A 20,036-nucleotide genomic window follows, 5' to 3' on the forward strand; every position below is an offset into this window, starting at 1 on the left:
AAGCCCCAAAACCGGTCATACTAGGCTGAGGTATCCACACCCTTATAAGGAGTGCTTAGTTCTCCTCACCAACCGATGTGGGACGGGTTGTTACATAACCCCTTTGTGTATCGGCCAAAAATGGGTGTTCATACATATACGTGCATAACTTTTGCAATGAAACTCTGTTTTAGGCTCATGACCAGTCAAATCATAGCATGGAAAAAACATCACACCATGTGTAGTAATTTTTTGGTATTACAACATGATTTGAGTGGGTTTAGACGAAACACACAACGCACATTCGTTCGACTTTGCCAACAGTTAGCTCCAAAAAAATTTCCAGCAAGAAAACATTTTTTTTTCAAGTTTTATCTGGTACAAAACATCTCCTTAACATTGTAAATACACCATGAAAGTTTTCATAGCAATCCGGCACGGTCGGTTCCAACGAGAAAACCCCTAGGGTAACCCCTTGGTGTGTCGGCCTAAAATGGGTGTTAACACTTAAACGAGCATAACTTTTGATACAAGATTCTTTTTTAGGCCCATGACCAATCAAATCGAAGCTTAGAACAATCATCACACCATGGGTAGGAATTTTTTGGTCGTAAAACATGATTTGAATAGGTTTCGATGAACCGCACCACGCACATTTGTTTGATTTGACCAATGTATGGCTCTGGAAATTTCTAACAAGAGAACGTTTTTTTGTAATTTAATTTTGGTAGAAGTCATCTCATTAGCATTGTAAACGGACCACGAAAATATTCGTGGCAATCCAGCACGGTCAGTCCGGACGAGAAAACCTCAAGGGTAACCCCTTTGCATATCGGCTAAAAATGGATGTTAATGTTTAAACTTGCATAACTTTTGCAACGAAACTCTGTTTTAGGCTCATGAAAATTCAAATCAAAACTTAGAACAAACTTCACGCCATGGGTAGGAGCTATTTGGTAATACAACATTATTTGAGTTGGTTTAAACGAACCGCACTACGCGCATTCATTCGACTTTGCCAACGCTTGGCTCCAGAATTTTTGCAGCAAAAGATCGGTTTTTTTCAAGTTTTTTTTGTTAGAAAACATCTCATTAACATAGTATATTAGAAACGGTCGCTCTGGACGAGGAAAACCCAAGGTTACTCCATTGTTGTATCGACCAAAAATGAGTGTTAACGCTTAAAAACGCATAACTTTTGTTATACGACTCCATTTTAGGCCCATGACCAGTCAAATCAAAGCTTCGAAAAATAAGCACAACATAGGAAGAAAGGTTGTGATAATACAACATCATTTGAATGGGTTTCGACGAACTACACGATGAGCGTTCTTTCGATTTGGCAAATACGTGCTCCGGCAATTTCCGTCACGAGAATGGTTTTCTTTCATGTTTTTAGGGTGGAAAACATCTCATTAACATTGTAAATAGACCATAGAAATTTTCTTGGCAATCCGGCACGGTTGGTCCTGGCGAGAAAATCCCAAGGGTAACCCCTTGGTGTATCGGCCAAAAATGGGTGTTAACGCTTAAACGAGCATAACTTTTGCTACGAGACTTTTTTTTCGGCCCATGACCATTCAAATCGAAGCTTGGAACAATCATCACGCCATGGGTAGGATGTTTTTGGTAGTAAAACATTATTTGAGCAGGTATTGATGAACCGCACAACACACATTCGTTCGATTTAACTAATGCATGGCTCTGTAAGTTTCCAACAACATAACGTCTTTTTTTCAATATCATTCTGGAAGAAAACATCTCATTATCATTGTATATGGACCATGAAAATTTTCATGGCAACCCGACAACGATCGGTTCAGACGAGAAAAACCCAAGGTTGCCTTATTGATGTATCGACCAAAAATGAGTGTTAATGCCTAAACATGCATAATTTTTTCTACGTAATTCTTTTTAGCTCCATGACCAGTCAAATCGAAGCTTGGAACAAACATCAAACCATGGGAATGAAGGTTTGTGGTAATACAACAAGATTTCAATGGGTTTCGGCGAGCGTCCGTTCGATTTGGCCAATTCGTGAATCCGTCAATTTACGGCAGGAGAACGGTTTTTTTTCAAGTTATTTATGGTGGAAAACAACTTATTCATATTCAATATGAACCACTAAATCTTTCATTGCAATCCGGTATGGTCGGTCCGGACGAGAAAACCTCAAGGGTAACCCATTTGTGTATCGGCCAAAAATGGGTGTTCATACATAAACGTGCATAACTTTTGCAGCGAAACTCTGTTTTAGGCCCGTGACCATTCAAATCGTAGCATAGAAAAAACATCACATCATGGGTAGTAATTTTTTGGTATTACAACATGATTTGAGTGGGTTTAGAAGAAACGTACAACACACATTCGTTCGACTTTGCCAACACTTAGCTCCAAAACATTTCCAGCAAGAGAACGGTTTTTTTTCAAGTTTTATCTGTACAAAACATCTCATTAACATTAAATACACCATGAAAGTTTTCATGGCAATCTGGCACGGTCGGTTCGAACGAGAAACCCCCAAGGGTAACCCTTTGGTGTGTCGGCCTAAAATGGGTGTTAACACTTAAATGAGCATAACTTTTGATACAAGACTCATTTTTAGACCCATGACCAATCAAATCGAAGCTTAGAACAATCATCACTCTATGGGTAGAATGTTTTTGGTCATAGAACATGATTTGAATAGGTTCCGATGAACCGCACCACGCACATTTGTTCGATTTGACCAATGTATGGCTCTAGAAATTTCCAACAAGAGAACGTTTTTTTTTTGCAATTTAATTTTGGTGGAAGTCATCTCATTAGCATTGTAAACGGACCACGAAAATTTTCATGGCAATCCAGCATGGTTGGTCCGGACGAGAAAACCCCAAGGGTAACCCCTTTGCATATCGGCCAAAAATGGGTGTTAATGTTTAAACTTGCATAACTTTTGCAACGAAACTCTGTTTTAGGCTCATGACCATTCAAATCAAAACTTAGAACAAACTTCATGCCATGGGTAGGAACTATTTGGTAATACAACATGATTTGGGTTGGTTTAGACGAACCGCACTACGCGTATTCATTCGACTTTGCCAACGCTTGGCTCTAGAATTTTTGCAGCAAAAGAATGGTTTTTTTTTTCAAGTTTTTTCGTTAGAAAACATCTCATTAACATAGTATATTAGGAATGGTCGGTCTGAACGAGAAAAACCCAAGGGTACCCCATTGTTGTATCGACAAAAAATGAGTGTTAACGCTTAAAAACATATAACTTTTGTTATACGACTTCGTTTTAGGCCCATGACCAGTCAAATCATAAGCTTGGAAAAAGAATCACAGCATGGGAAGAAAGGTTGTGATAATACAACATCATTTGAGTGGGTTTCGACAAACTATACAATGAGCGTTCTTTCGATTTGGCAAATACGTGGCTCTGGCAATTTCCGGCACGAGAATGGGTTTATGTCAAATTTTTATGGTGGAAAACATCTCATTTTCATTGTAAATAGACCACAGAAGTTTTCATGGCAATCCGGCACGGTTGGTCAGGGTGAGAAAAACCCAAGGGTAACCCCTTGGTGTATCGGTCAAAAATGGGTGTTAACGCTTAAACGAGCATAACTTTTGCTACGAGACTCTTTTTTAGGCCTATGACCATTCAAATCTAAGCTTGGAACATCATCACGCCATGGGTAGGATTTTTTGTTAATAAAACATGATTTGAGCAGATATTGATGAACTGCACATAACACACATTCATTCGATTTGACCAATGCATGGCTCTGTAAGTTTCCAACAACAGAACATTTTTTTTTCAATTTCATTCTGGTAGAAAACATCTCATTATCATTGTATATGGATCATGAAATTTTTCATGGCAATCCGACACGATCGGTCTGGACGAGAAAAACCCAAGGTTACCTCATTGTTGTATTGACCAAAAATGAGTGTTAACGCCTAAACATGCATAATTTTTGCTATAGGATTTTTTTTAGCCCCATGGCCAGTCAAATCGAGCTTGGAACAAACAGCACACCATGAGAATGATGGTTTGTGGAAATACAACATGATTTCAATGGGTTTCGACGAATTGCACGACAAGCGTTAGTTCGATTGGGCGGATGCGTGAATCCGTCAATTTCCGGCACGAGAACGGTTTTCTTACAAGCTTTTGTGGTGGAAATCATCTCATTAACATTGTGAATAGACCACGGAAGTTTTCATGGCAATTCGGCATGCTCGGTCCGGACGAGAAAACCTCAAGGGTAACCCTTTGTGTATCGGCCAAAAATGGGTGTTAATGCTTAAACGTGTATAACTTTTGCAACAAAACTCTGTTTCAGGCCAATGACCAGTCAAATCGAAGCTTCGAACAAACTTCACGCCATGGGTAGGAATTTTTTGGTAATACAACATGATTTGAGTAGGATTAGACGAACCACACTACGCACATTCCTTCGACTTTGCCAACGCATGGCTCCGGAATCTGCAGCAAAAGAACGTTTTTTTTCAAGTTTTTATTGTAGAAAACATCTCATCAACATTGTATATGGACCACGGAATATTTCATGGCAATTTGGAATCGTCGGTCTGGACGAGAAAAACCCAAGAGTATCCCATAGCTGTATCGACCAAAATTGATTGTTGATGCTTAAAATGCATAACTTTTTCTATAGAACTCCGTTTTAGGCCCATGACCTGTAAAATCGAAGCTTGGAACAAGAATCACACTTTGAAAAGAAAGGTTTTGATAATACAACATGATTTGAGTGAGTTTTGACGAACTACACGATGAGCGTTCTTTCTATTTGGCAAATACGTGGCTTCGGCAATTTCCGGCACGATAACGGTTTTCTTTCAAGTTTTTATGGTGGAAAACATATCATTAACATTGTAAATATACCACATAAGTTTTCATGGGAATCCGGCACAGTCGGTCCGGACAAGAAAAATCCAAGGGTAACCCCTTGATGTATCGGCCAAAAATGGGTGTTAACGCTTAAACGATAATAACTTTTGCTACGATACCAATGCATAGCTCTGTAAGTTTCCAACAACAAAATGGTTTTTTGTCAATTTCATTCTGGTAGACAACATCTCATTATCATTTGTATATGGATCATGAAAATTTTCGTGGCAACCCGACACGATCGGTCCAGACGAGAAAAACCCAAGTTTACCTCATTGTTGTATCGACCAAAAATGAGTGTTAACGCCTAAACATGCATAATTTTTGCTATGGATTTCTTTTTAGCCCCATGGCTAGTCAAATCGAAGCTTGGAACAAACAGCACACATGGGAATGAAGGTTTGTGGTAATACAACATGATTTCAATGGGTTTCGACGAACTGCACGATGAGCGTCCGTTCTATTTGGCCGATGCGTGAATCCGTCAATTTTTGGCACGAGAACGGTTTTCTTACAAGTTTTTGTGGTGGAAATCATCTCATTAACACTGTGAATAGACCACAGAAGTTTTCATGGCAATTCGGCACGGTCGGTCCGGACGAGAAATCCCCAATGGTAACCCCTTTGTGTATCGGCCAAAAATAGGTGTTAATGCTTTAACGTGTATAACTTTTGTAACAAAACTCTGTGTCAGGCCAATGACCAGTCAAATCGAAGCTTCGAACAAACTTCATGACATAGGTAGGAAATTTTTGGTAATACAAGATGATTTGAGTATGTTTAGACGAACCACACTACGCACATTCGTTTGACTTTGCCAACGCATGGCTCCGGATATCTGGAGCAAAATATTGTAGAAAACATCTCATCAACATTGTATATGGACCACGGAATATTTCATGGCAATTAGGAATCATCGGTCTGGACGAGAAAAACCCAAGGGTATCCTATAGTTGTATCGACGAAAATTGAGTGTTGATGCTGAAAAATGCATAACTTTTGCTATAGGACTCCGTTTTAGGCCCATGACCTGTAAAATCGAAGCTTGGAACAAGAATCACACTATGAAAAGAAAGGTTTTGATAATACAACATGATTTGAGTGAGTTTCGACGAACTACACGATGAGCGTTCTTTCGATTTGGCAAATACGTGGCTCCGGCAATTTCCGGCACGAGAACGGTTTTCTTTCAAGTTTTTATGGTGGAAAACATTTCATTAACATTGTAAATATACCTCAGAAGTTTTCATGGGAATCCGGCACGGTCGATCCGGACAAGAAAAATCCAAGGGTAACCCCTTGATGTATCGGCCAAATATGGGTGTTAACGCTTAAACGATAATAACTTTTGCTACGAGACTCTTTTTTAGGCCCATGACCAGTCAGATCGAAGCTTGGAACAATCATCACTCCACGGATAAGATGTTTTTGGTAATAAAACATGATTTGAGCAACTTTCGATGAATCGCACAATGCACATTTGTTTGATTTGACCAATGCATGGATCTGGAAGTTTCCAACAACAAAACGTTTTTTTTCAATTTCATTCTAGTAGAAAAAATCTCATTATTATTGTATATAGACCATGATAATTTTCATGGCAACCCGACACGGTCGGTCCGGACGAGAAAAAACCCAAGGTTACCTCATTGTTGTGTTGACCAAAAATGAGTGTTAACGCTTAAACATGCACAATTTTTGCTATGATATTCTTTTTAGGCCCATGACCAGTCAAATCAAAGCGTGGAACAAACAACACACCTTGGGAATATAGGTTTGTGGTAGTACAATTTGATTTCAATGGGTTTCGACGAACTGCACGATGAGCGTCCGTTCGATTCGGCCGATGCGGGACTCCGTCAATTTCCGACAGGAGAACGGTTTTTTTTTTTCAAGTTCCTCATGCATGAAAATAACTTATTAATATTTTAGATGAACCACTAAATTTTTCATTGTAATCCGATACGATCGGTCCGGACGAGAAAACCCCAAGGGTAACCCCTTTGCATATCGACCAAAAATGGGTATTAATGCTTAACGTGCATAACTATTGCAATGAAACTCTATTTTAGGCCCATGACCAGTAAAATCAAAGCTTGGAAAAAACATCACACCATGGGTAGGAATTTTTTGGTTATACAACTTGATTAGAGGGGGTTTAGATGAACCGCACAACGCGCATTCGTTCGACTTTGCCAACACATGGCTCCAGAAATTTGCAGCAAGAGAACAGTTTTGTTTTCAAGTTTTTTCTGGTAGAAAACACCTCAATAACATTGTATATGGACCACAGAAAGTTTCATGGGATATAGGAACGATCGATCTGGACGAGAAAAACCCAAGGGTACCCCATTGTTGTATCGACCAAAGATGAGTGTTAACGCTTAAAAATGCATAACTTTTGCTCAATACTATGTTTTATTCCCATGAAAAGTCAAATCAAAACTTGGAACAAGAAACACACCATGGGAAGAAAGGTTGTGATAATACAACATGATTTGAGTGGGTTTCGACGAACTGTACAACGAGTTTTCTTTCGATTTGGCCAATACGTGGCTCCGGCAATTTCCGGCACAAGAACGGTTTTCTTTGAAGTTTTTATGGGGGAAAACATCTCATTAACTCTGTAAATAGACCACCGAAGTTTTTATAGCAATCTGGCACAGTCGGTTAGGACGAGAAAAACCCAAGGGTAACCCTTGGTGTATCGGCCAAAACTGGGTGTTAACGCTTAAACGAACATAACTTTTGCTACGAGACTCTTTTTTAGGCCCATGATTAGTCAAATCGAAACTTGGAACAATCATCACACCATGGGTAAGAATTTGTTGGTAATAAAACATGATTTAAGCATGTTTCAATGAATCGCACAACGCACATTCGTTCGATTTGACCAATGCATGACTTTGGAAATTCCCAACAAGAGAACGTTTTTTTTAATTTCATTCTGGTGGAAAACTTCTCGTTAGAATGGTATATGGACTATGAAAATTTTCATGGCAACCCGACTCGGTCGGTCAGTACAAGAAAAACCCGAGGTTACCTCATTTTTGTATCTACCAAAAATGAGTGTTATCGCTTAAAAATGCAAATATTTTACTATATGATTCTTTTAGGCCCCTGAACAGTCAAATCGAAGCCTGGAACAAGCAGCACACATTGGGAATGAAAGTTTGTGGTAATACAACATGATTTGAATGAGTTTTGACGAACTGCACGGCGAGCGTTCTTTCAATTTGGCCGATGCGTGACTCCGTCAATTTCCGATAGGAGAACGCTTTTTTTAAGTACTTTATGGTGGAAAACATCGTATTAATATTCTAGATGAACCACTAAATTTTTTTCATTGCAATCTGATACGGTCGCTCCGGACAAGAAAACCCCAAGGGTAACCCCTTTGCGTATCGGCCAAATATGGGTGTTAATGCTTAAACGTATATAACTTTTGCAATGAAACCCTGTTTTAGGCCCATGACCAGTTATATCGAATCTTGGAAAGAACATCACGCCATGGGTATGATGTTTTTGGTAATACAACACGATTTGATTGGGTTTAGACGAACCGCCCAACGCGTATTCGTTTAACTTTGCCAACGCATGGCTCCAGAAATTTCTAGCAAGAAAAACGGTTTTTTTTTCAACTTTTATCTGGTAGAAAACATCTCATTAATATTTTAAATGGACCATGGAATTTTTCATGGCAATTAGGAATGATCAGTCTGGAGGAGAAAACCCAAGGGTACCCCATTATTGTATCGACCAAAACTGAGTGTTAACGCTTAAAAATGCATAACTTTTGTTGCAGGACTCCGTTTTAGGCTTATGACATTCAAATCGAAGCTTGGAACAAGAAGCACACCATGGGAATAAATGTTGTGGTAATACAACATGATTTGAGTGGATTATGACAAACTGCACTACGAGCTTTCTTTCTATTTGGCCAATACGTGGCTCCGACAATTTCCGGCATAAGAACGGTTTTCTTACAAGTTTTTATGGTGGAAAACATCTCATTAACATTGTAAATAGGCCATGTAAGTTTTCATGGAAATTCGGCATGATCGGTCCAAACGAGAAAAACCCAAGGGTAACCCCTTGGTGTATCGGCCAAAAATGGGTGTTAGCGAGTAAACGAGCACAACTTTTGCTACGAGACTCTTTTTTAGTCCCATGACCATTCAAATCGAAGCATGGAACAATCATCATGCCATTGGTAGGATGTTTTTGGTAATAAAACATTATTTGAGTAGGTTCTTATGAACCGCACAACGCACATTCGTTCGATTTGACCAATGCATGGCTCTGGAAATTTCCAACAAGAGAACGTTTTTTTTTTCAATTTCATTCCGGTGGAAAACATCTCATTAGAATTGTAAATGGACCACAAAAATTTTCATGGCAACCCGACACGGTCGGTCCGGACGAGAAAAACCAAAGTTTGCCTCATTGTTGTATCGACAAAAAATGTGTGTTAACGCTTAAACATGCATAATTCTTTCTATGGGATTCCTTTTAGGCTCATGACCAGTCAAATGGAAGCTTGGAACAAGCACCACACCATGGGAAGGATGGTTTTTGGTAATACAACATGATTTGAATGGGTTTCGACGAACTGCACGATGAGCGTTCATTTGATTTGGCCGATGAGTGACTTCGTCAATTTCCGGCAGCAAATTGTTTTTTTTTTCAAGTTCTTTATGGTGGAAAACATCTTATTAATATTGTAGATGAACCAATAAATTTTTCATTGCAATCTGGTACGGTCGCTCCGGACGAGAAAACCCCAGGGTAACCTCTTTGCGTATCGGGCGAAAATGGGTGTTAATACTTAAACGTGGATAACTTTTGCAACGAAACTCTGTTTTAAGCCCATGACCAATCAAATCGAAGTTTGGAATAAACATCATGCCATGAGTAGGAATTTTTTTGGTAATACAACATGTTTTGAGTGGGTTTAGACAAACCGCACAATAGGCATTCGTTCGACTTTGCCAACGTATGACTTCGGAAATTTCCAGCAAGAGAACGGGTTTTTTTTTTCAAGTTTTTTCTGGTAGAAAACATATCGTTAACATTGTATATGGACCACGGAAATTTTCATGGCAATTAAGAACGGTCGGTCTGGACGAGAAAATCTCAAGGGTACCTCATTGTTGTAACGACCAAAAATGAGTCTTAACGCTTAAAAATGCATAACTTTTACTACATGACTCCGTTTTAGCCCATGACCAGTCAAATCGAAGCTTGCAAACAAGAAGCACACTGTGGGAAGGAATATTGTGACAATACAACATGCTTTGAGTGGGTTTCGACGAACTGCATGACGAGTGTTCTTTCGATTTGGCTAATACGTGGTTCCGGCAATTTCCGGCATGAGAACGGTTTTGTTTCTAAGTTTTTTATGGTGGAAAACTTCTCATTAACATTGCAAATAGACCATGGAACTTTTCATGGCAATCCGGCATGGTTGGTCCGGACGAGAAAAATCCAAGATAACCCGTTGGTGTATCGGCCAAAAAGGGTGTTAACGCTTAAATGAGCATAACTTTTGCTACGAGACTCTTTTTGAGGACCATGACCAGTCAAATCGAAGCTTGGAACATTCATCACGCCATGGGAAGGAAGTTTATGGTATACCCTTGGAATTTTCTCGTCCGATCAAATTGTGTTGGATAGTTGCGAAACTTTATGTGGGACATCTACAATCTTAATAAGAAGTTTCACACCAAAAAGAACTCGAAAAAAACGGTTCTCGTCCATAAATTTCTGGGGTCGTACATCGGCTGGTACATACGAATGTGAGTCGTTGAAACCCGCTCAAATCATGTCGGATTGCCACCAAGCATTCTATGAGAGCTCTTTCTAACATAAACAAAATCCAATTCAATACTGAAAATGAACTTTTGGGCCAATGTTTTATGGTGCATGTGCAACCAACCAGTCGGCCATTACGCCAAGAGTATATATCTTTGGAATTTTCTCGTCTAGTCTGAGTGTTTTTGATTTTCATGAAACTATACATGATCCATCTGCAATGTTAGTGAGAATTTTTGCACCAGAATGAATTTAGAAAAAACTGTTCTCGTACCAAAAATTGTGAGGGCCATGCATTGGCCGAACCGAACTAACGTGCGTTGTACATGTTGTCAGAACCCGCTCAAATCATTTTGAATTGCTACCAAACTTCCTACGAGCTCTTTCTAACATATACAAAACCAAATTGATAGATAAAATCAGTTTTGGGTCTGACGTTTTCAAGGCGCCTGTTCTACCGATACACCAAGGCGGTTCCCTTGGAATTTTCTCCTATGGTCCGACCGTGCAAGAAAATTTCACGGGATACGTGAGCTATACCTTAGCGTATCAGCCGAACAGGCTCCCTAGAAATAGTTTGCCCGAAAACTCGTTTTTCTCTATCGGATTGGCTTCTGTTCATGCTAGAAAGAGCTTGTAAAAAGTTTGGTTGATATCCAACATGATTTAAGCGAGTTTCAACGACACACACGGTGCGTGTTTGTTCGGTTCAGGCGATACATTGCTCCAGCAATATCACTTCTTTTTATTATTATCAAAATAAATGTTTTGTAAATACGTTACTCAAAATAGGAATTTAATCAAAGTAAGTTAGCATTTTCGTAAAAATTTACCCATATTTTTAATCTTAATCCTTTATATTATGAGGATGGAGTGTAAGACAAGGTTGTTTCGATACAACATATGTTCACTTGGTTATCATCGTACAACTGACTATTATGCACTTTATTGTTTTATATATTTATAAATAAATACTAGTATATTAATTACATGCGACTACAAATTACTATTTGGAGAACTAAAACCAAAATATTATTCGTGAATTTATGATAATTATTTATATTTTTTTGGAAAGAATATAATTATATACCTATAGAATAATTTATGTGTTCATTAAAATTATATACTTTTATAACCAAACATTTGAAAACATTATAACAAAATTGGTTTATAGGACGTTTAAAATGTCTAAACATCTTAATAAAATGATTTATAAGACCAAATCAAAAAACATCTTATTGATAGTATTACAATAGGTTTATTATGACGGTTTTAACAAGTTGTTAGAACTGTTTCAAAATAAAGTATCATATTAGCTATTTTATACGACATTGTAAAAAGAAATTGTCTTTTAGGGGTCGTTTATCAAACGCTTACCCGGGTGAGCGTTTATCAAGTCACATTACCTTACCGGATGAATATGATAAGAACCATGAATCTTACCCGATAAGAGTGAGATAAGGACCAAGAGTCTTACCCGGTAAGTGAGGGTGACGACTCTTACTACGGTAAGCGCTTACCGGATAAATTGTTGTATATAATGTCGTTTTGGTGGACTAAAATCTTACACAGTAAGTAAATAATAGTGTTAAATTTTATCTGTAAACGCTTACTGAGTAAGTGTTTGATAAACCGCCCCTTAGTTACGTACACTCGTAAATTACGAAAGTGTCACCTGCGAAGATAATGACGTTTTGGATAAAAGGGGAAGATGAATAATTAGAGGAGCAATTTAGACAAGAGAAACGTTCAATTTCAAACAATTTCCCTTTTAATTGTAGCGAAAGAATTGGAGTGAAATCAAATATAAAGACAAACTTTGGCAAATACAAGATTTGTCGAATACTATGCATCCGGCTGTCGCGGAGAAACATAGGCGTCTCCTTAGATTCTACCCAATTAACCAAATCACTCAGTCTGCATGTCATCAACTTCATGGCGGAATCCTCCTTTGAGATAGAGTTCTCCTCCACCTACCACCACCGCCGGCGGCCTCGCCACACCACTCCAGCTCTCTCCCACCACCAATCACCAGCCTTCTCATTCTCCAGTTCCCACACCTCTCCATACCCGACTTCACGTAGGACCCACGTACCCCCCACCACTCCTTTCGCCTCCGAAAACGACAGATCATGGCAGTCGGAGATCTCATGGCAGTTCGAACCCACCAGAAACAACCGTGGCAGCAACCTTGGCGCCGCCTTAACCCCATGGGCTGAACCAATCCCCTCCGTGCCACCTACGCCTGGCAGCCGTGTCTTTCGCCGGTCAGCAAATGACTATTTCCTTTCTCGTACTACCGCTGGAGGTGGCGGCGGTGGCAGTGGCAGTGGTGTTGGTGGTAACTTCCGTAGTTTTACTAATCCGTCCTTCGAACAGTCCAGTTACAGCCGTGTGCCATTGGGTAGAATCGAACTCGAAGGCTACGTTGCCAAAAGTAATCGTAACGAAAACCATCATCGACAAACTAGTCCCACCAAGTCTGCTATTTTCGCAAACAGTACGGATAGAAAAAAGGGTCATTTAGCCGGTAATAATGAGCTTAGTGTGACTGACGACGATCTAGAGAACGAAACGAGCAGTAAACACAACCGTGATGGTTATGGTTATGGTCGAGATGCTCAAAAACAGTCGAGTCCTCATCAGGTTTATGTTCGTGATGGAGATCTTGATGAAGAGGAGGATGATGGTGATGATGATTATGAACCTGAACCCCCAAAATCTGTTGGGGTTATTGGGTTGTTTAAGTATTCAACAAAGTTGGATATTGTTCTAGTGATATTAGGGAGTTTGGGAGCTTTGATCAATGGAGGATCTCTACCTTGGTACTCTTTTCTTTTTGGGAAGTTTGTCAACAAAATTGCTTTAGATGATGATAATGACCAGATGATGAAGGATGTCGAAAGGGTAATCAACATTTCTTTCTGCTAAACAAAGACGTGTAAAATGTATATTTTATAGGACTTAAAAGTTTATATGACTAATTAAAAAGCATCTAATATTAGGTTTATAGGACGTTTTTAGGCGTTTTAACAAGTTTATTAGGACCATTTTAAAACAAAAGTGTCGTATAAGTTATTTTATGCGACACTATTTGAAAAAGTATCATGTAAACACAAGTGATAAAAAAATGGGTTTACATAACACTTCTCAAAAGTGTAATATAAAAATAGCTAATAGGACATTTTTATTTTAAAAGGGCCATAAAAAGCTTGTTAAAACGGCTAAAAACGTCTTATAAACCTATTGTAAGGATTTTAGATAGAACGCTTTATAGTTAGATCGTCTAACTTATGTTCTATAAAGTATCGAGACGTCTTATAAAGTCAATTGTGTTGTATTGTGATCTCTATTTTTATATGAATCACTACAACAAAATCGATTTTATATAAACGGTAAATATGCTTAAATGTCATTATAGACCGCCCAAAAGCGTCGTTTGTAGCACTTGTAAATGAGTCTATTAAGACATTTACATATTTGATGTCATATAAAGTTAGATTTTGTTATGATGAACTAATTTGTCTTCATGATCCTTGTTCCTCTGGCATATGAACTTTAGATATGTGTACTCATGGTGGCATTGTCCGGGCTAGTCGTGATCGGAGCATACTTACGTAAGCCCCATCATTCTTTCTCTGAGATTTTAACAAATTTGCTTTTGATCTTACATTTCGTTATATTACACTGCTTCACAGAGATTGCTTGTTGGCGATTGGTGGGGGAAAGATCCGCTCATAGAATAAGAACCGCGTATTTGAGGTCAGTTCTACGCCAAGATGTCAGCTTTTTCGATACAGACATTAGTACCAGCGATATCATGCATGGGATCTCAAGCGATGTCGCCCAAATCCAAGAAGTTATGGGAGAGAAGGTACAACTTTGAACTCTGAAGAATAATCTATGGGGTTCCACGTATTCTCACAACGAGCATTGATTGGTGTTTTTGAAACACAGATGGCGCATTTTGTTCATCACATATGCACCTTCATCTGTGGCTACACCGTTGGGTTCATAAGGTCGTGGAAGGTCTCTTTGGTGGTCCTTGCAGTTACTCCATTAACAATGTTTTGTGGGATCGCGTATAAGGCAGTTTATGTCGGATTAGCTACGAAAGAAGTGGTATGAACCGATAAAAAGACCATTTGAGTTCAAGTATGCCTACATACACACATATATAGAGAGAGAGGGGGAGGTTTAGGAGAAAACCCATAAAAGACGAAAAACTGAGGAACACTCTTATAACCATTCATTTGTACGATATGTACATGTGCATACAAGTAATTGAAGTCGTTTATTGATTACCATACACTTGTGTATATAGGACAAATTACTTGTATGCACATGTGCATACGATACAGATGAATGTTTACCAGAGTGTTCTTCAGTTTTTCAATTTTTGTGGTTTTCGCTAACCTGACCCTATATATATACATATACATATATATATATGGTTGGGTTCATGTGAGACCAGTTTGATTTCGTGAGACGCATTAGACCATAGGTACGAAAAAGACCGAAACTTCACAGCAAAAATATTGTGAAGGTTCAGTGTTATTTATGTGGTCTCGCAGCTCTCGCGAAAACAGTCTCATCTGTCAACTGAATTTTGTTTCAAATTAAGTGCAGAATTCTTACAAGAAAGCCGGTGGCATAGCGGAACAAGCTATAAGCTCGATCAGAACCGTGTTCTCTTTCGTGGCTGAACAGAAGTTGGCCGATAGATACGATATGTTATTAGAAGAGTCTGTGCCTGTGGGAAAGAAACTTGGTTTTGCAAAGGGTTTGGGAATTGGTGTTATATATTTGGTTACTTATGCAACATGGGCCTTGGCATTTTGGTACGGATCCATTCTGGTTTCAAGAAACGAGCTATCTGGTGGTGCCGCCATCGCTTGCTTCTTTGGGGTCAATGTTGGTGGCAGGTAAACAACTCTTATATCAGCTAAACTTGAAAACTTTTTTTAAAGGGTGTCTTAGATTATGTCTAGACTAAGAAACCAGCAAATTGTGACAGCAAGAAATCAGCCGTGATAAATTGAGTGGTCATAATTATTGTGTATGCCTGGAATCGAACCCTAGCAGATGGAATATTCTAACATATCCCCCGGCGCATCAACCACTACGCTACAACCCTTGCGGTTGGAACCTTCGTTCTCTTCTAAGGGCTCTTTAAAAAGTACTCCAATGAGGTTCCACATATTCTCGATGCTCAGCTGTACATGATTTGTGCAGGGGTTTGGCGCTATCACTGTCGTACTATGCTCAATTTGCACAAGGGACCGTAGCAGCTAGCAGAGTGTTTGAAGTTATCGATAGAATCCCTGCAATTGATCCTTATTCTACGATGGGGAGAAGGCTCTCGGGTGGCCATGGAAAAGTCGAGTTTAAGAATGTTTCTTTTGCTTATCCATCTCGGCCAACTCTTCCGATTCTCAACTCCCTTAATTTGGTGGTTCCATCTCAACGGACTTTAGCGCTAGTTGGCGCCAGCGGTGCTGGGAAGTCCACGGTTTTCGCTCTTTTAGAGAGGTTTTACGATCCTGCTGAGGGTAAGCTTTCTAATCCACTCGAAGTCGAACCTGGTTTTTCTGCTACTGTGGCTTACGACTAGGGGTGTAAACAAGCCGAGCCGAGTAGTAGGTTATTCGAGCTCGGCTCAAAAAAATTATACCAAGCTTGAGCTCGAATAATTTTTCAATGTAGGGCTCGAGCTCAATTTTTTTTTTGAGTTATCAAGCTCAATCTCAATGCTCATTTATGGGCTCGTACCTGTGTGATCGATTAACTCGTTTATTGGCTCGAGGTTGATAACTTTTATATTTTTATTGTATTATTTATGATAATATGAGCATATTTGGCTCGAAAAAGTATATGCTCGAACGACTCATCAGGGCTCAACTTGAAAATTTTAATCAAGCTTTCGAGCAAGCTGTGTCGAACATTGGTTTTATGAAGCTCGACTCGTTAAGTTAAACGAGTTCTATTTTATGTTCGAGATAGACTCGAGCTCGAGAATTATTAAGCTCGAGCTTGAGATAAACGAGCTCGAGCTTGAGTAGCTCGTTAAAATCTCGACTTGTTTACACCCCTACTTACGGCTGGTATATGCAGGTCTTGTAACATTGGATGGTCATGATATAAGGACTTTGCAAGTGAAATGGCTAAGAAGTCAAATGAGCATGGTGGGTCAAGAGCCTGTTCTTTTTGCAAACACAATTCTTGAAAATATTATGATGGGTAAAGAGAATGCCACCAAGAAAGAAGCCATTGCAGCTTGTGTTGCTGCAAATGCCCACAAATTCATATGTAATTTACCCGAAGGTTACGAAACACAGGTGGGTGATCGAGGAACCCAGCTCTCAGGGGGTCAAAAACAGCGCATTGCGCTAGCTCGAGCCATGATCCAAGACCCCAAGATCCTTCTGCTAGACGAACCCACAAGTGCACTCGACCCCGAGTCCGAGACTATGGTCCAGCAGGCCATTGATAAAATCTCGAAGAATAGAACCACCATGGTGATTGCTCATCGGCTGGCAACAGTCAGGAATGCCGATAGGATCGTTGTTCTAGAACACGGATCCGTTATTGAAAGTGGAAACCATCAACAACTCATCGAAAGAAAAGGAGCCTACTTTGCACTCATCATGCTTGCATCTGAAGCTGTATCATCCGAACCCGTATCAGAAAATGGCGAAAAAACGGAGAGAAAACACGAAACATCTAGTGCTCAAGATCTCTTAAAATCAAACCATGTCCACGAGATATCAAGATCGGAGTACATGAAATCCGTTCACGAAGAAAACGACCAAGTAGAAACACAGAAACCAATGAAACCAAGTACGTACATGATTTCCGATGTTTGGAAACTACAGAAACCAGAAGGCAGCATGCTGTTTATAGGCATTGTTTTGGGTATGTTAGCAGGTGCTATTCTCTCCATCTTCCCCTTCATTTTAGGAGAAGCACTCAACTTTTACTTCAATCCTGACAAAAAGAAACTGAAAACCGATGTCGGAAACCTCTGTTTAGTTCTAGTCGGACTCGGGGTCGGAATCATTCTCGCCATGACCGGCCAACAAGGTTTCTGCGGTTGGGCTGGTACGAACCTCACGAGGAGGGTTCGCAATCTACTCTTCCAATCCATATTGAAACAAGAACCAGGATGGTTCGATTCTGACGAAAACTCAACCGGAATACTCGTTTCCCGGCTATCCATCGACTGCATCAGTTTCAGATCAGTTCTAGCTGATAGATACTCAGTTTTATTCATGGGTTTGAGCTCAGCTGCTGTTGGACTTGGCATTTCTTTCTATCTCCAATGGAGGTTAGCCCTTTTAGCTACTCTTCTAACCCCTTTCACCCTTGGAGCTAGCTACTTTAACCTGATTATTAACATTGGACCAAAGCTAGATAATGGGTCTTATGATAACGCGACTAGAATCGCGTCTGGTGCAGTATCAAACATTCGAACAGTAGCAACATTTGCAACTCAAGAAAAGATTGTCAAATCTTTTGAACAATCTTTATCGAACCCAAAAGCAACATCTGTAAAAAGATCACAAATCACTGGGCTAGCATTAGGACTCTCTCAAGGTGCAATGTATGCCGCTTATACTGTAATCCTCTTATTCGGGGCTTATCTTGTGAAACGAAAACTAGGAGATACGACGTTTGGTGATGTCTACAAGATTTTCTTGATTCTTGTTTTGAGTTCGTTTTCAGTTGGGCAATTGGCGGGTCTTGCTCCAGATACTTCCACTGCATCTTCTGCAATTCCTGCTGTTTTCTGGATTATTAACCGAACTCCATTGATTCGTGGGAAAGGGAGAAAGATTGAAAGCTCGAAGCTTTTTGATGTGGAATTCAAGATGATTACTTTTTCGTATCCATCGAGACCTCATGTGATTGTTTTGAGGGATTTCTCGTTAAAAGTGAAAGGTGGAACAATGGTGGCGGTGGTCGGAGGAAGTGGGTCTGGGAAATCGACATTGATTTGGTTGACACAGAGGTTTTATGATCCGATTAAAGGGAAGGTTTTAATGGGTAGAATTGATTTGAGGGAGCTTGATTTGAAATGGGTTCGATCTCAAACAGCTTTGGTGGGTCAAGAACCTGCATTGTTTGCTGGTTCGATTCAAGAAAATATTGGATTTGGGAACCCTAAAGCTTCATTTGCAGAGATTGAAGAAGCTGCTAAAGAAGCTTATATTCATAACTTCATCTGTGGCCTCCCAGAAGGGTACGAAACTGAGGTATGTATTCAATTCAAGAAATTAACTCCACAAATTGATATTTGCTTTAATTATTTCGTGAGTTTAATCATGTTTGATTGGATTGATCAGGTGGGTCAAAGTGGGGTTCAGTTATCAGGAGGTCAAAAACAAAGAATAGCAATAGCAAGGGCAATAGTGAAGAGATCAAAAGTGTTGTTACTAGATGAAGCAAGTAGTGCACTGGATTTGGAATCGGAGAAGCATGTTCAAGAAGCACTTAGGAAGATAACTAAACGGACCACCACCATCGTGGTGGCGCACCGCCTCTCCACCATCAGAGAGGCCAACTTGATCGCGGTGGTTCAAGATGGAAAGCTGACGGAGTATGGAAGCCATGATAGGCTCATGACTTCCCATCATGACGGTGTTTATGCTAACCTTGTTCGTGCCGAAACAGAAGCAAATGCTTTTGCCTGAGTCCCAAAATGCAAATTTTTGTTATTGATAGAATATGAAACGCAAATTTCTCTTTGTTGTAGAATATAATTTCAGAATAACTATTCAAACTGACAAGACACTTATAAAATTGTGTTAAAAATTATGTTGCAGTAAAAGTAGAGGAAATGATCCAAGTCTAACCGATTTGAGACTCTATCACGTCCCCTCCAATGGAGGCATGGACACTAATTGTCTTACGGTGTCAAGAGGGGGCTAGCCAGAGTGTCGGGTCCTAGAGTGGCAGATTTTGACTCTGATACCATATGATCACTCTCCAAAAGAGCCCTCGAGGAAAAAGAGGAGGTTCCATTGTATATACATGAGAATTAGTCCAAGTATAGCCGATGTAGAACTCCAACAATAGCATCTAGACCAGACCACAATGCAATGAATGCATCATGGATATCAGTCGATTGAGAGACTGTTGCACGAAAACAACCAAGGACATTGTGAGTGTTGACGGTATTCAGAATGCCCATGAGTTATACTGCAATTTGTCAAGATCAAGAATGAGAGGGATGGTCTTATGTATCACAAAGAGTGTCGAGTGATACGCGGGTCTGGGTGGATGGTTGTTGGTCGTGGTTGTGCAGAAGTTGTTCGTTGAGAAGTTATGGAGAGGGGGTTGGTTT

The 20,036-nt window shown here is 39.7% G+C and overlaps 1 protein-coding gene across 1 annotated transcript; it reads left to right on the forward strand.

The window, feature by feature from the left end:
• The first annotated feature begins 12,625 nt into the window (after positions 1 to 12,625).
• LOC112509259 (ABC transporter B family member 19-like) lies at positions 12,626 to 19,383 on the forward strand. The gene is made up of 8 exons (XM_025114116.1): positions 12,626 to 13,597; positions 14,253 to 14,307; positions 14,389 to 14,564; positions 14,648 to 14,812; positions 15,320 to 15,615; positions 15,926 to 16,242; positions 16,805 to 18,945; positions 19,036 to 19,383. The coding sequence occupies exons 1-8, from the start codon at positions 12,626 to 12,628 to the stop codon at positions 19,381 to 19,383; spliced, it is 4,470 nt and encodes a 1,489-aa protein (XP_024969884.1).
• The last annotated feature ends 653 nt before the right edge of the window (positions 19,384 to 20,036 follow it).

Source organism: Cynara cardunculus, assembly GCF_001531365.2.
Source record: "Cynara cardunculus var. scolymus isolate 2C chromosome LG 3, CcrdV1, whole genome shotgun sequence".
NCBI classification, from domain to species: Eukaryota; Viridiplantae; Streptophyta; class Magnoliopsida; order Asterales; family Asteraceae; genus Cynara; species Cynara cardunculus.